The 16,794-nt window shown below is 39.6% G+C and overlaps 2 protein-coding genes and 2 long non-coding RNA genes across 4 annotated transcripts in view; 3 read left to right on the top strand and 1 right to left on the bottom strand.

The window, feature by feature from the left end:
- myo1ea (myosin IEa) overlaps positions 1 to 4,061 on the bottom strand; it is a 45,270-nt gene extending 41,209 nt beyond the window's left edge. The window contains exon 1 of the mRNA XM_083690866.1: positions 3,784 to 4,061. Coding sequence (XP_083546992.1) covers positions 3,784 to 3,786 — 3 coding nt within the window. The 5' untranslated portion in view covers positions 3,787 to 4,061. The remainder of the gene's footprint in view (positions 1 to 3,783) is intronic.
- A 3,708-nt stretch (positions 4,062 to 7,769) lies between these two features.
- LOC310820079 (uncharacterized protein) lies at positions 7,770 to 8,815 on the top strand. The gene is made up of 5 exons (XM_083691584.1): positions 7,770 to 7,846; positions 7,929 to 8,036; positions 8,141 to 8,165; positions 8,269 to 8,306; positions 8,410 to 8,815. Exons 2-5 carry the CDS (start codon positions 7,943 to 7,945, stop codon positions 8,613 to 8,615), a joined length of 363 nt encoding a protein of 120 aa, XP_083547710.1. The 5' UTR covers positions 7,770 to 7,846; positions 7,929 to 7,942; the 3' UTR covers positions 8,616 to 8,815.
- Positions 8,816 to 9,729: 914 nt separating this feature from the next.
- On the top strand, positions 9,730 to 10,736 carry LOC310820081. Its single transcript, XR_014554796.1, has 4 exons — positions 9,730 to 9,792; positions 10,333 to 10,434; positions 10,533 to 10,557; positions 10,710 to 10,736. It is a non-coding gene; the product is annotated as an uncharacterized lncRNA (long non-coding RNA).
- Positions 10,737 to 14,997: 4,261 nt separating this feature from the next.
- On the top strand, positions 14,998 to 16,398 carry LOC310820080. Its single transcript, XR_014554795.1, has 5 exons — positions 14,998 to 15,412; positions 15,517 to 15,624; positions 15,732 to 15,756; positions 15,864 to 15,901; positions 16,003 to 16,398. It is a non-coding gene; the product is annotated as an uncharacterized lncRNA (long non-coding RNA).
- Positions 16,399 to 16,794: the final 396 nt, after the last annotated feature.

Genomic DNA, 16,794 nt, shown 5'->3' with positions numbered 1-16,794 from the left:
GGATGCTGCTGAGAGATGTGTTTCAGAGTTCAAAGGCCTTTCTTCTCACTGTGTCATCACTGAACTGTCTGAGCAAATGATTTATGGAATCATTTCATTACACAAAGATGAGGTAGTACATTGATATCAAGTTGGGTTTGAATAAGTACCATCAAAGTATTGGCTTGATCCAAATCCACCAGATTTTTTAGTAGAAAACCTTACATTATTTATACAGGCTATAATGGCCACAATTTACAGACGGTATTAATCCCTAGAAAAGGGAACATTTGGTTGTCAAGAAAGAACAATGGGGTTTGGTTTGGAAAGAAAACTTTGACCATGATCATCTCCATGATCTCCCAAATAAGGCTAAGTTAGTACAGTAAGTGCCAAACAGGGGAAGTTGCTTTGTTAATGGCATCACAAATGGTCACCATGAAGTGGGAACATCTAATGTGAGCCAGGCTTTAACATGGCAGGATGTGGAATCACATCTGACAGCAGATCTGAATGGCAAAAGGTCAACAGCAGCTCTTCATAGAAGTAATGAAAATGTTAAACCTTTCATAAAAAGCTAAATTAAAGCAATGCTCCTTTTAGCCTCTTTGATGTTTCACTCATCCTTTTAACTTTTCATTTGCACAAACAAACCACAAGGGGATAAAGTCTAATGAGTAAATATCATCCAGAGTAGCTTCTGTGAGAACGTTGTGACATTAGTATGTCCCAGACCAGCGTTTGATAACCATTCATAACTTCAGTTCCATGCCATCAGGAGCACAACGGCAGAACTATAGGATATAGTCTGACTTCCCATCTGTTCTGGAAGTCGATAGGTCAGAACTCAGAACCTCTATGTGACGGCTTATGGAACGCCAGGAACATGCAGAGGGAGCTTTTACGAGTTCCCCAGCTCCACCGAAGGGGTGTTCCTGGTTTTCGAGAAGCTTGAATTCCGGCGAAGATCTCTTCAAGCAGTGCAGGGGTTGAAAATGGAGCGTAGAACTTTGAAAATGGGGGGATGTTACTGAGCATGCACCTCCCTGCAGGAGAAGCTAATGCAAACCATATGCTGTCATACTGACCTACTATTCAGCATCTGGCAGAGAGCGGGCCTATGAGCGATGCTACCGTCTGGTTCTCCAGACAGTCAGAGTGACAGAGTGCTTCTCTCCACACAAGCCAAATATTGGAGCTCTCTCAATTATGTGCCCCCAAAAACCCTTTCAGAAGGAGATGTTGTGTTCTGAGTAACAACGGTGTGTTTTGCATTGGCACATTATGCTCATTCTCTCACCCTGACATCATCAGACTCAGCAGAGAGAGAGTCAGCACAGGGGAACGTTTTCAGTTTGATTTGGTGGGATGGGAACAGAGATCTCTTTGATAACCCAGGTTCTGATAATGATGTACTGTCATGGTTCACTCTAGCCGCCTGCTTTCAGAGCAACCCTGGAAAAACAAATGCAAGTAAGTCCAATGTATACGGCCAATGTTTCCACCACTGAAAAAAGTCAAGATCTGCTGAATCTATGCCACCTGGATCATTGAAAGTATCTTGTCTGGTATATTCAATAGTCTCTAATTTCAAGTATTTTTTTTTATTGAACCCCTTTCTGCTTTAATACTCAATATGATGCTGAGTAAATCTGTCACTGATGAAGGATCTATTTTCTGCTGTCATGAAAAGTTACCTCACAAGAAGGAAACCATTCCATTTCCTCCTGGTTGTTCAGCATGAAATTAGGCACCCCATGTCAGGGAAACGCCCACATAAAGCTGTAGTCAAAATAAGAATATCTCCAACTTCAGCAGATCCAGAGGAGTTTACTGTTGCATTATTACCTCTGCAGTGAGTCAGATTGTCCCTTGAGGCCAATAGCTATTTAAAGCTGGCTGACATTTATCTAGACATTGGGTGTGGAGAATGCTCTACTGTATCTATCAGACCTTTTAGCTGTAACTAGGCTTACTAGTTGTAATCTAGAGGGCCATTCTGACAGTTGAACAGAGACACAAGAATCCCATTCAGTCCCATTTTTCAGTGTTCATTGTCACCAGGTATGTAAGTGGTTCCCTCACCAACAGTATACAGTGTACATTCCAAACACAGTTCAAACACATCATTCCTTTGCTACTCCCAGTTCTGATAAAGAAAATACTTAACATTCTGAACTCAACTGTTAGCCAAGATGGAGTGCTCAGCTATGTGCCGAGTGTGCATCATGTAAAGATTTGTTCCTTGGATTCCCTTGTGGGAAACCAGATCTACAGGCTCCATACAATTGGTACTAGGAGTACAGCAGTAAGACTGCATAACAGGGTTTTCCTGTTTTAGAGAGACAATGTGTGGGATACTGACAAGCCAAGGGGCAGGGTTGGCAAAGGTTAAATAAACATCATATTACATGTCAAATGGACACTCTTAGCCAGATCAGATTAGTCAGATGTAAATACAAGTGAGGGTATAATTCTGTTTGAGGAGCCCATTCTGTGGCACAAAGGACATCAAAACTTGATTGGAAATGTCATAATAATTGAATTAAATCGGTCAATTATTCAAAATTCACTGCTGAAAATCAAATGTATTCCTCATTTCCAACCATGACTAGACTAAACATCTGCCTTTCAAGATAATTCAATTCTTCAGATGACTCGTTGGATTCAAAACAGTACTATAGCTGATACCCACAGTGGGAATTGTGCCACAATGGCAAGGGCCTCAGGAATTGTTGTGAAAACACAAAGAAAGAGGCCACACAATCAGGACACAGCTTTCTCCAACACACACACACACACACACACACACACACACACACACACACACACACACACACCAACCTGTTTTATTCAAATTAGGGCGGTGCCTCATGCTCTTACAGCACCTAGGAAGTAGCAGCTGCATGTGACCATCTCTATAGGCAGTTGCTATAGTGACTGTATCTGTGTGAGCCACCTTTCTTTTACCACACCCCTTTTTTACATATTTGTCATTTCATGGGGCACTTTGAGCTTGATGTCCTACTAAGGCCTCCATACACACTGGTTTACCATTTGGTTTACCATTTACCATGACTTGATTACATCAAAAACAAATTCCAATGTCCAATGTCCATTTCCAAAATCATTCAGAGAAAAGGGAGAGAGAGAGAGAGAGAGAGAGATATCACTTATGTTGTGTGTGTGTGTGTGTGTGTGTGTGTGTGTGTGTGTGTGTGTGTGTGTGTGTGTGTGTGTGTGTGTGTGAGAGAGAGAGAGAGAGCTGTATCAAGCCCATTTGGTAAGTCCATGAGAATCAACATTGCGCATAACCAGATTGGACTCAAATAAATAGGACCAAAACAATAGTCCAACCAGCCAGCCGACTGAAATTCCTGTTTAGACTACGATGAGGCGACACATGTAACACAGGCAATGTTGTTCAAGTTCTCAACGACAAAGATTTAATGCACTATAATAAAAATATGACAACTTTGACAGACGCCTTTCGCTATGGTCATGAACGTGGATGCCCTTTAATAACGAGAACAATTTACCCAGTATAAATTAGGACAATGAATAGATGTTATATCAAATTCATATGAATATGCTCCATTTTACATTTAGACCAAGACTGGACACAATGCATTTTCATATAAGCTAAATATCAATCATTGGGCCAATAACAAAAAAAGTGAAAGAGAAATATAAATTTTTTGGAACATAATTGTCCTCTTCAATAAAAATGACATCTAATATTGACATTTTAAAAAATGTAATACGATATAGTAACCCACAAATTCAGCATGAAAGTGGTCTTACCATTCTCTCTCCTTCCCCAGACAGTTACGATATTATCCTCTTATAGTATTCCGTTTTGTGCAGGAATTGTCCGAATGAACCTTTAAAAGCTGTACAAAGTGGATTTTTATGCTATTGGACGGCTTCTAACAAACCAAAACGTCAAATCCAAATAAACAGTCGAATCCCAGATGCCCTCCAACAAGGAACGCACGGATTCTCCTCAGGACCAGCTCCGTCTGTCCATTCTGCTGCAGTCTAAACACGCATCGGCTCAAGAACTGTACTCAGGCACCGAATGCTGCTGTATGTTTGAACGGAGAAGTTAAACTTCGAGGCTGGTAGTTGACGGAGCAGCCTGACCAAACAATCCATAAATGGAAAACTCGTCCTTAGCCCGCAGCCAATAGGAGCCGCGTCTGAACGCGTCACTCCAGAGGGAATCCCACCAGATGATTGTGTGGACACGTTTAAAGAAAGGCCGTGCATCCACTGAGAATAACAAGGGCTGCGCAATCCAACCAGATAAACAAGAACGATGCAGTTCACTAAAATGCTTTTGAATGATTTTCTAAGGAAATTTAGAAATCAACTCCATGTCTCAGGACATGAGTATGAAAAAGGCTCAGTGTGCATTCAGTAGAAAAGGTACGATTCAAAAATCTGGATCAGAATCTTGAATCGTGTGTGTGTGTGTGTGTGTGTGTGTGTGTGTGTGTGTGTGTGTGTGTGTGTGTTGAAAGAAATATACATTTGAATAACGATTCAAATGAAATATCTTTATGACCATAAACGTTGCCATATTTTATTTAGGCATGACCTGTGCTATTTTGCGCTGGGTCCATCATCTTGTCCTCACACACTCTCTCATCCTGCATAAATAAAATCAGGTCAAGTTTGCTCACATTGTGCCTGGCTTTTAGATTTCAGTGTCTGACATTGAGTTAGGGCAGTTCACTATATACACCACCAATGTGTAACACCCACAGATACCTCATCAACTTTGCTCCAGTTCAATTGTTTGGCCAATAAGACCTGGAGGTGAAGTGTGGCAGGGAGGGAGGGAGGGGTGTGGTAGGACTAATCTCTCTGGGTGTAACCTGTCTGACAGGCTTAACAATGGCATACTGGCGATCCATAACATTCTGGAACAGATTAAACTGCCATGAATACCATCAACCAGCAATGATTCCCAACATCCCTGTCACATAGCCGACTGTAAAACCATGTGATGTGATCAGCTAATATTCAGAGAGAAAGAGAAAGAGAGGGACTGACAAACTGAGAGAGGGGAGAGAGAGAATGAGAGAGAATGTGTGTGTGTGTGTGTGTGTGTGTGTGTGTGTGTGTGTGTGTGTGTGTGTGTGTGTGTGTGTGTGTGTGTGTGTGTGAGCATCAGGTTCCTAACATACAGTTATTAACATACTGTCTGAGGAATTCCTAGAGACTAAGGTAGACACACACAGGTTGAACACATACTGACAAAGACATATAGTCTCACAACACCTACATGCATACAATGTTCGACCCACACACACACACACACACACACACACACACACACACACACATACATACACACACACACACACACACACACACACACACTCACAGTCACACACACACACACATTCACACACACACACGAAGAAGTTGGAGAGTATAAAGACAGCAAACATAAATTGATGAAGAGTTGGACATGACAATACCATGAAATAGAGATCAATGGCGCCCTCTGTAGGGGATGTACACTCATGGCAGTGAAATGGTCATGGCGAAAGGAGAGTTGAGAGTTCCTTGTTTCCTTGTCGACCATGAGAATGTTTGGAAGAACATCTCTAGCAGTGTTTTCCACATCTGCAGCATTCATGAGCAGATATTGTCATGTGGATATAGACATCTGCTGGTGAAGTGAGAAGAATTCTGATAATGAATGACCATAAAATAAATAAGAACTTAGAAATTAGAACCAATGAGAAAATATGTATTTCTCTTTATATCTAAATTGCATTTAAAGGGGCAGTCTGGGATTGCCTGTAAAAATGATTGACGTACATTTTCTGACTAATATATAGCCATTGATTTCTGAAGAATATAATGTATAAATGCCCCTCTGAGCTTACAGGAGTAGTAGTAACTGTCTGACCCCATTAGAACCCAAAATGTCAGCTTGTTTGACTCCATTGTATGTAAATACCTTCAAAACAGGGTTAAAACAACGTACTATACTTTTCTATACTCATTTTGATCTCATGAATGGTCGGTCCTTGCATCCATAGATCATAGGAATTTCTCCAGCCCCATCCGTCAGCTGTTTACCCCAAAAAGTGGTGGGGAGACTGCTTTGTTGTTGTTTGAATCTCCGATTGGCCCTTTAACTCACTGGATTGGAACAGATTAAACTAGTCCCAGATCTGTGTGTGTGTTTTTGTCATACAGTATCTGTAATGAACTAGAATACATGTAGTCATATGGGTACAACATTACAACATTTTTAAAGTAAGCGGAATTCAGAGAATGAATAGGCATAAAATCAATCATAACTTTTAAAATAGGTTATCATGCTCTACAAAATGCAGAACTTATCAGAACAATTGTTCAAAAACAGTCCTATTCATTATCTCTTCCTGTCATGGGCTGTGGTCTGTGTCTCTGTTCCCATATTCTGTGAAGAACAAATGATCCTTCAGTGTAACTGGACATGGACATGCTACTGATCATCACTCTGCTGGCTTTATTAGAACAATGTCAAGGTAGGTTGCTAACATTTTCTCAAATGTTGCTACAAGTGGTGGAAATAATTGATTGAGTCAACACTTAAAGAGCTGAATTCTAACTTCGTAAAATTACTTTTGTCTCTGAAGGGAACACTCAACTTATTTATCGTGACAAAAAAAAAGATAAAGATGAAAACAAAATAAAACTGCAATGTGAAGGGAGTGGTTGGCAAATTGACCTGGATCAAGACAACAAAGTGGATTGCAGCTTCACTTGCAGTGCTTTGAAAGACAATAAGAAGAAATGTAAAGGCTTGAAGTGCAGTGGAGGTTTTAAAAACATTATAAAGGAAATTAAGATAAAAATGGAAACATCCTGTAAAAAACAAAGTACCCCACCATGCCTTACTATCACACTGAAAAAAGGATTTAATGGAGGATTCTTTGCATGTGTTAACAACTTCACGTCCACTGTACTGTTTCCCTTTAAACCTTCAATGGATTCCTTTATTGTGGCATTTGCTGAACCAAAGTGTGAGTTTACATTCATGTTACATAACTTTCACAATGTCTAAATTGTATACAGGCACCAACTCATGTAAGACTAATATACACCATACTATGTTATGTTAAATACATGCTATTTGAGATCCATAATGTCTGTTCATGTTTCTCTATTTAAGTTTAACGATATGTCTGTGAAAATCAGTTGAATATGAAAATTTCTTCTTTCTCCATAGTGGTGAAACCTGACATGGAATACAAAACTTCTGTTACCAAACAGAGTGGAGAAACAGTTGACCTTACATGTCATTTCACGATGGCTAAAACATATTCTAACAACCCATTCACTGTGTACTGGATCAAGACCACCAGTGACAAATATAGCTCATGTCTTTATTCTTATTCTTTTGACGTTCATGGGCTACAATACAACCACCACTGTCACATTGATGAGGATCTGCTTAACAGACTGTCAAATTCTTCATCTATACCCATTAAAGAGCCTAACCTTCATAACCTTAAAATTGGCAATGTCAGACCATCAGACAGTGGTCAGTATGTGTGTGCCTTACATGTACTTAAGAATCAAAAAGGTCACTGGAAGGTAATAACCAATATAACAGTCACTGTGAAGGAGAATGACATACTTCCATCAGATGAAGCACCACCATCAGAAGAAGCAACACCATCAGATGAAACACCACCATCAGATGAAGCAACACCATCAGATGAAACACCACCATCAGATGAAACACCACCATCAGATGAAGCAACACCATCAGATGAAGCAACACCATCAGATGAAGCAACACCATCAGATGAAGCACCACCATCAGATGAGACACAACCATCAGATACATCTGGTGAGTCACAGTACATAGTTATCACTGACCCATTGCATATTAATGAATGACAAATAACCCACTGTACTCTGTGTTTCACTAGATGGTGACCCTCTCATGCCACTCTATGTAGTTGTTGTCCTGTTGTTCTTCTGCTTCTGTGTTACTGCCATTGTCATTCTTATGTGGAAAAGGACCAAGATTTCCCAAGGTAACGTCTATGTGTAACCCACGTATAATCATGTAGGCTGTTCATTATCTCAACTGCACAATCAGTGCAATTCTCATGGAATAATGTTGTTTTTCTCCCTCTAGCAGAATCTCAAATGAGGATGAAAAGGTATTTTCACAGTTTGATAATTAAATGAAAAACACTGTGAACATGAATTCAAAAATGATGACTTTTAACAAGTGCTCCTCTAAATCACACATTATGATTGCAGAGACCAAAATGGGGAGGAGAAAGTTGACTCGGAAGACTGTGAGTTTCCCTTTTCATTTGTATAAATTAGCTTACAAGAAAAACAGTGGATGAAAACACTTTTAGAAGGCATCTAACACCTTTGTTTCCTCTTTGGGTCTAGGTTCCCCATATGCTGTCGGTAGGGGGGAGGAGGACCCCTACTCAGTGGTGACGCTGCCTGAAGTAAGAAAGCCCACTGTCACCACACAGAGTGGGGAGGGACAGGCTGCTGTCACTGCTGAGCCTTACTCCATAGTAATGTTGAATACTGTGTATGAGGCCTCAGGCCCCATGCATGCTCAGACTACATCCACCTCAGGACTGTAGCAACATTAGGAGTAACAGCCATTACCTGTTGATACTGATGGAAATGATTAGATTTAATAGATGAACGTGATATAGAGGATAAATTGAATTTCAAGTGATTGCTCACTGCTTTAATGAATGCTGGACTGATAATGTTCACTAGATGGTGCTAGTGTTTAGTCTTACAGCAGGCTGTTTCTGATATTCTGTGATATGTGTGGATACCTGTCTTTTTGAATTATGTAATACTGAATAAACAATTAATTAATTAAATGATTTTATGTGAAAAAGGGGTGGTGGTCTCATTTCAGAAACAAAGCTTGGTGTGACTGGTGTGATGGATTGGAATATATACATTGGATTATCAATAGTTGGCTACAGTGTGTACAATGTACAGTATTGTCTAAAATCCTCTTAAATTGTATGGACCAAAAACATACTTGATAATAAGCCATCACTGTTGGAGCCTCTACCATGGTGTCCTCTGATGAGGTAGATATTGCCCCTTAGCACTGGTTTCAGGTTAGTTTAGGCCTTTTCTACCATATGTGTGTTTTTGTCATATCTGCAGTAAACTGGAATAGATGTTGTCATATGGGTGAAACATCACAACATCTAAAGGAAGCAGAATTCAGAGAATGAATGGACATAAAAACAATCATAAATCCTAAAAGAGGTTATCATGTTGTACAAAATGCAGAACTAAACAGAAAAATAGTTTGCAGTTATCCCGACTGTTTCACATTCACATCACACACATACATTCACACATTCACATTTCACACTAACACCACAATCTTATTATGTTCATTCTCTCTTCCTGTCATGGGCTGTGGTCTGTGGCACTGTTTTCTTATTCTGTGAAGATCAAATGATCCTTCAGTGTAACTGGACATGGACATGCTACTGATCATCACTCTGCTGGCTTTATTAGAACAATGTCAAGGTAGGTTGCTAACATTTTCTCAAATGTTGCTTCAAGTGGTGGAAATAATGGATTGAGTCAACACTTAAAGAGCTGAATTCTAACTCTGTAAAATTACTTTTATCTCTGAAGGGAACACTCAACGTATTTATCGTGAAAGAAAAGAAGATGAAGATGAATATAAATATGAATTTAAATATGTAGATGATGATGAAGATGAAGAACTGCAATTTGATGGGAGTGGTTGGCAAATTGACCTGGATCAAGACAATAGTATGAAAATGTCTTCTTCTTTCTCCATAGTAGTGGAACCTGATAAGGAATACAAAACCTCTGTTACCAAACAGAGTGGAGAAACAGTTGACCTTTCATGTCATTTCACGATGGCTAAAACATATTCTAGCAACCCATTCACTGTGTACTGGATCAAGACCACCAGTGAGAAAAATCGCTCATGTCTTTATTCTTATTCTTTTGACGTTAATCATGGGCTACAATACAACCACCACTGCCACATTGATGAGGATCTGCTTAACAGACTGTCAAATTCTTCATCTATACCCCTGGAAAAGCCTAACTTTCATAACCTTAAAATTGGCAATGTCAGACCATCAGACAGTGGTCAGTATGTGTGTGCCTTACATGTACTTAATCATCAAAAAGGTCACTGGAAGGTAATAACCAATATAACAGTCACGGTGAAGGAGAATACGTCTGGTGAGTCACATTAAATACTTATCACTGACCCATGACATATTAGAGAATGATTAACAACTCACTGCTGTTTATTCTTCATGCTTTGTGTTATTCAAGATCATGTCAATCATCTGTATGTGAAGGGTGCCCTCCTGTTCTTCTGCATCTCTGCTACTGCCATTGTCCTTCTGGTGAGGAAAAAGACCAAGTCTTCCCAAGGTAACCTGACCTCTCTGTGTAACAACCCACATGTCACTGTTGAAGTTGTGTATTATTTCAGTGTCGTAATCATCATCATGTTTTTCTCCCTTTGCCAGGATCTCAAGTTATGAAAATGAAAAGGTATTTCATTATTTAAAACGACAATATCCAATATACTCTACCATATATCGAGTATTTACATTTACATTCAAATGATTTGAACACTTCAAACTCGAATTCTGTCATACACACTTTTCACAAGTGATCCTCTGAATCATATTCTATTATTGCAGACACCAAGATGGAGAGGAGACACTCGACTTGGACTGTAAGTTAATGTATTCATTTGTGAATTCACTTACTGTATAGAAAATACAGCGGTGACAAAACTTCACGCCCTGATGATGACATACCTTCAATCTAACACAACTGTCTTCTGGTGTACTGTAGGTTCCCCAAATGCTGAGGGTAGGAGTGAGGAGTAGCTCTACTCAGCTGTGAGGTTGTCAGCAGTGAGAGAACCCACTGTCACTGTACAGAGAGGGGATGGACAAGCTGTGGTCACTGCTGGGCTTATGAGTAACAGCCATTAGCTGTTGATACTGAGGGAACTCATCAGAATTGTATAAATGCTATAAGGAGGATTAATGAGTGTGTTTGTTCTTCACTGTATTACATGTTGTTACTCACCCGTTTCAAAAACTTGAACAATGCTGAAAATTGTCAGTAGAGGATGATAGAGCTTAGTTATACTGCAGTGTATACCGTTTTATATATTTAGTTATATGTGTAGATATGTGCTTTATTGAATTATGTAACATTGAGTAAACATTCAATAAATAAAATGCTTTAATCTGGAATTGGGAAGTAATCTCTAATTTCATAGAAACAAAGCTTGGTCTGACTGGGGTGATAATGTTACACAGGAACGTCTGAGGAACCAAATGACGGCACACAGAGAGAGTGAATGTGTAGCCTGAAGGCGTATTTAATAATAACAAAAATAGGGAGAGGGGTAGGGGAGAGAAGGATAATCCAAGGGGTCGTCGGGGTCCGTCCAGGGTTCAGAAACGGGGAATCCAGTAGCAGAGAGGGGTAGGGCTAGGTCAGTGGAAGGGATAAACAAGGGAGTCCAAGGGAGACGAGGGTTCTGGAGGGGCACAGGAGAACAAGGTCAGTCACAAGGTAAAACAAACACTAGGAACACGTAGGGATATTTCGATAGGGCTGAAGCGTCTGCGGGTCTCGTGGGAACGGTACCATAGACACAGTACGTTCTGGCACTGAAGTGGAGTTCAGGCAGGGTTTTTGTAGGGCGTTGATTTGGGATGGGTTGCAGGTGTGTTTGTTGGGGATCGGGTCCAGGTACGGTGTCGACTGGGAGGAGGACGCTCCAGTGATGACCGCCACGGCCTCGAGGTGGTGCCAGAGAGTTGGAATGTTGCAATGCATTCATTTGATTGTCAATTATAGGCTACATTGTGGATAATGCCCAGTTTAAAATCTTCTTAAATTGGATGGATTTAACTTTCAGGTTTCAGGTCAGTTTAGCTCTTTTCTCTTTACATCTACAATGTCTTTCCCTCACAGGACTGGAACAGATTAAACTGATCCCATATCTGTGTTTAGGGACAGCATAGTTAAAAGCTCAAACCTTCACCTTGTTCACCATGACAATGTTTGGGAGGCCTTTTCTAGCATGTGTGTGTTTTTGTCATGTCCGCAGCTAACTGGAACCGGTGTTGTCATATGGGTACAACATTCTTGAACTCTTAAAAAAGGGTTTCATGTTTAATACAGAACTAAACAGAACTGAACAAACTATTTGTCAGTCCTTTTTAGTTCTGTATTAAGCATGAAACCTTAATGTGCACACTCACGTTACACACTCACACCACAATCTTACTCTGTTCATTCTCTCTTCCTGTCATGGGCTGTGGTCTATGGCAATGTTTCCTTATTCTGTACTACTTATTGCTTCAATAGATGGTGACCCTCTCATGCCACTCTATGTAGTTGGTGTCCTGTTGTTCTTCTGCTTCTGTGTTACTGCCATTGTCATTCTTATGTGGAAAAGGACCAAGACTTCCCAAGGTAACGTCTATGTGTAACCCATGTATAATCATGTAGGCTGTACATTATCTCAACAGCACAATCAGTGCAATTCTCATGGAATAATGTTGTTTTTCTCCCTCTAGCAGAATCTCAAATGAGGATGAAAAGGTATTTTCACAGTTTGATAATTAAATGAAAAACACTCTGAACATGAATTCTAAAATGATGACTTTTAACAAGTGCTCCTCTAAATCACACATTATGATTGCAGAGACCAAAATGGGGAGGAGAAAGATTCAACATTCAAGATTCAAGATTCTTTATTTGTCACGTGCATACAAGTATACAGTGGAATGCAAAAGTGACAGTGCCACAGAGTAGTGCAACAATACAATAAGTTTAAAAATAGAATAAAATAAAATAAAATAGAAGTACTAAAAAATATACAGTATAAACAGTATAAACAGTATAAACAGTATAAACAATATGAACAGTATAAACAATATGAACAGTATAAGCAGTTGACTCGGAAGACTGTGAGTTTCCCTTTTCATTTGTAAAAATTTGCTAACAAGAAAAACAGTGGATGAAAACACTTTTAGAAGGCATCTAACACCTTTGCTTCCTCTTTGGGTCTAGGTTCTCCATATGCTGTGGGTAGGGAGGAGGAGGACCCCTACTCAGTGGTGACGCTGCCTGAAGTAAGAAAGCCCACTGTCACCACACAGAGTGGGGAGGGACAGGCTGCTGTCACTGCTGAGCCTTACTCCATAGTAATGTTGAATACTGTGTATGAGGCCTCAGGCCCCATGCATGCTCAGACTACATCCACCTCAGGACTGAAGCAACATTAGGAGTAACAGCCATTACCTGTTGATACTGATGGAAATGATTAGATTTAATAGATGAACGTGATATAGAGGATAAATTGAATTTCAAGTGATTGCTCACTGCTTTAATGAATGCTGGACTGATAATGTTCACTAGATGGTGCTAGTGTTTAGTCTTACAGCAGGCTGTTTCTGATATGCTGTGATATGTGTGGATACCTGTCTTTCTGAATTATGTAATACTGAATAAACAATGAATTAATGAAATGATTTTATGTGAAAAAGGGGTGGTGGTCTCATTTCAGAAACAAAGCTTGGTGTGACTGGTGTGATGGATTGGAATATATAAATTGGATTATCAATAGTTGGCTACAGTGTGTACAATGTACAGTATTGTCTAAAATCCTCTTAAATTGTATGGACCAAAAACATGCTTGATAATAAGCCATCACTGTTGGAGCCTCTACCATGGTGTCCTCTGATGCGGTGGATATTGCCCCTTAGCACTGGTTTCAGGTTAGTTTAGGCCTTTTCTACCATATGTGTGTTTTTGTCATATCTGCAGTAAACTGGAATAGATGTTGTCATATGGGTGAAACATCACAACATCTAAAGGAAGCAGAATTCAGAGAATGAATGGACATAAAAACAATCATAAATCCTAAAAGAGGTTATCATGTTGTACAAAATGCAGAACTAAACAGAAAAATAGTTTGCAGTTATCCCGACTGTTTCACATTCACATCACACACACACATTCACACATTCACACCACAATCTTATTATGTTCATTCTCTCTTCCTGTCATGGGCTGTGGTCTGTGTCTCTGTTTCCTTATTCTGTGAAGATCAAATGATCCTTCAGTGTAACTGGACATGGACATGCTACTGATCATCACTCTGCTGGCTTTATTAGAACAATGTCAAGGTAGGTTGCTAACATTTTCTCAAATGTTGCTTCAAGTGGTGGAAATAATGGATTGAGTCAACACTTAAAGAGCTGAATTCTAACTCTGTAAAATTACTTTTGTCTCTGAAGGGAACACTCAACTTATTTATCGTAAAAGAAAAAAAGGTGAAGGTGATGATGAAGATGAAGACGAAGATATAGAACTGCAATGTGATGGGAGTGGTTGGCAAATTGACCTGGATCAGGACAACAAAGTGGATTGCAACTTCACTTGCAGTGCTGTTAAAGATGAGACGAAATGTGACCTTGAAGGCTTGAAGTGCAGTGGAGATTTTAAAAACATTGAAAAAAGTATAAAGGAAGAAATTAAGATAAATATGGAAACATCCTGTAAAAAACAAAGTACCCCACCATGCCTTACTCTCACACTGAAAAAAGGATTTAATGGATTCTTTGCATGTGTTAACAACTTCAAGTCCACTGGACTGTTTCCCTTTAAACCTTCAATGGATTCCTTCATTGTGGCATTTGCTGAACCAAAGTGTGAGCTTACATTCACATTACATAACTTTCACAATGTCTAAATTGTATACAGGCACCAACTCATGTAAGACTAATATACACCATACTATGTTATGTTAAATACCTGCAATTTGAGATCCATAATGTCTGTTCATGTTTCTCTATTTAAGTTTAACGATATGTCTGTGAAAATCAGTTGAATATGAAAACGTCTTCTTCTTTCTCCATAGTGGTGAAACCTGATGTGGAAACAAACATGTCTGTTATTAAACAGAGTGGAGAAACAGTTGACCTTACATGTAATTTCACGATGGCTAAAACATATTCTAACAACCCATTCACTGTGTACTGGATCAAGACCACCAGTGACAAAAATAGCTCATGTCTTTATTCTTATTCTTTTGACGTTAATCATGGGCTACAATACAACCACCACTGTCACATTGATGAGGATCTGCTTAACAGACTGTCAAATTCTTCATCTATACCTCTGAAAAAGCCTAACTTTCATAACCTTAAAATTGGCAATGTCACACCATCAGACAGTGGTCAGTATGTGTGTGCCTTACATGTACTTAAGAATCAAAAAGGTCACTGGAAGGTAATAACCAATATAACAGTCACTGTGAAGGAGAATGACATACTTCCCTCAGATAAAACACCACTGTCAGCTCAACCTGGTGAGTCACAGGACATTTGATCAGTTATCACTAATCGATACAGTAGCATGAATGAGTGAATAATGATAATGACTAATAACGCACTGTTCTCTGTGTTTCACTAGGCGGTGATCCTCTCATACCACTGTATGTAGTTGGTGTCCTGTTGTTCTTGTGTCTCTGTGTTACTGCCACTGTCATTCTTATGAGGAAAAGGACAGAGACTTCCCAAGGTAACGTCTATGTGTAAAGACCCACGTTTAATTGTTGATGTTGTGTTCTGTACATTATCTCAACTGTACATTTCCATGGAATAATGTTGTTTTTCTCCCTCTAGCAGAATCTCAAATCATGAGGATGAAAAGGTATTTCACAGTTTGATAATTACATGTCAAACACTCTGACTGCAAACATGGATTCTACAATGTTGACTCTTAACTAGTGCTCTCTAAATCACACACTATCATTGCAGAGACCAAAATGGAGAGGAGACACCTGACTCGGACGACTGTGAGTTTGTATTTTCATGTGTATGATTTGCTGACAGAAATACAATCGATGAAAACACTTTTAGAAGGCATCTAACACCTTTGCTTCCTCTTTGGGTCTAGGTTCCCCATATGCTGTGGGTAGGAGGGAGGAGGAGCCCTACTCAGTGGTGACGCTGCCTGAAGTAAGAAAGCCCACTGTCACCACACAGAGTGGGGAGGGACAGGCTGCTGTCACTGCTGAGCCTTACTCCATAGTAATGTTGAATACTGTGTATGAGGCCTCAGGCCCCATGCATGCTCAGACTACATCCACCTCAGGACTGTAGCAACATTAGGAGTGACAGCCATTACCTGTTGATACTGATGGAAATGATTAGATTTAATAGATAAAGTGATGTAGAGGTTAAGCAATGAATTATAATTGGAATTGCTCACCGTTGAATGAATGCTGGACGAAGAATGTTTACTAGATGGTGCTCATCTTAAAAAGATGTACATGATTTTGATATGCTGTGATATGTGTGAATATTCTAATTCAATTATGTAACATTAAATTAATAAAATGCTTCAATGTGGAAATGATAATTTTTATATAGAAAGCTTGGTGTGATTTATTGCAATATACCAATTAGATTATGCATTGTATGCTTTATTGTGTACAGTGTCCACTTTAAAACAGTCTGGAAAAATGCTTGATCTGGAAATATGCTTGATAATGAATCATGAGCCCCTTGTCCCATGCTCTGGGTGGAGATGGAGATTGCCCCTTTGACGCTGTTTTCGGCTCAATCTCTACTTGTCTCTTGACATCATGTGGTCCTCTGTGGCTCAGTTGGTAGAGCATGGCGCTAACAAGTTCGTGTGTTCGATTCCCACTGGGTCCATGTATACTGAAATGTATGCACTCACTGC

The sequence above is a fragment of the Argentina silus genome (assembly GCF_951799395.1).
Source record: "Argentina silus genome assembly, chromosome: 19".
NCBI classification, from domain to species: domain Eukaryota; kingdom Metazoa; phylum Chordata; class Actinopteri; order Argentiniformes; family Argentinidae; genus Argentina; species Argentina silus.
This window is presented reverse-complemented; position numbering and strand designations above follow the sequence as displayed.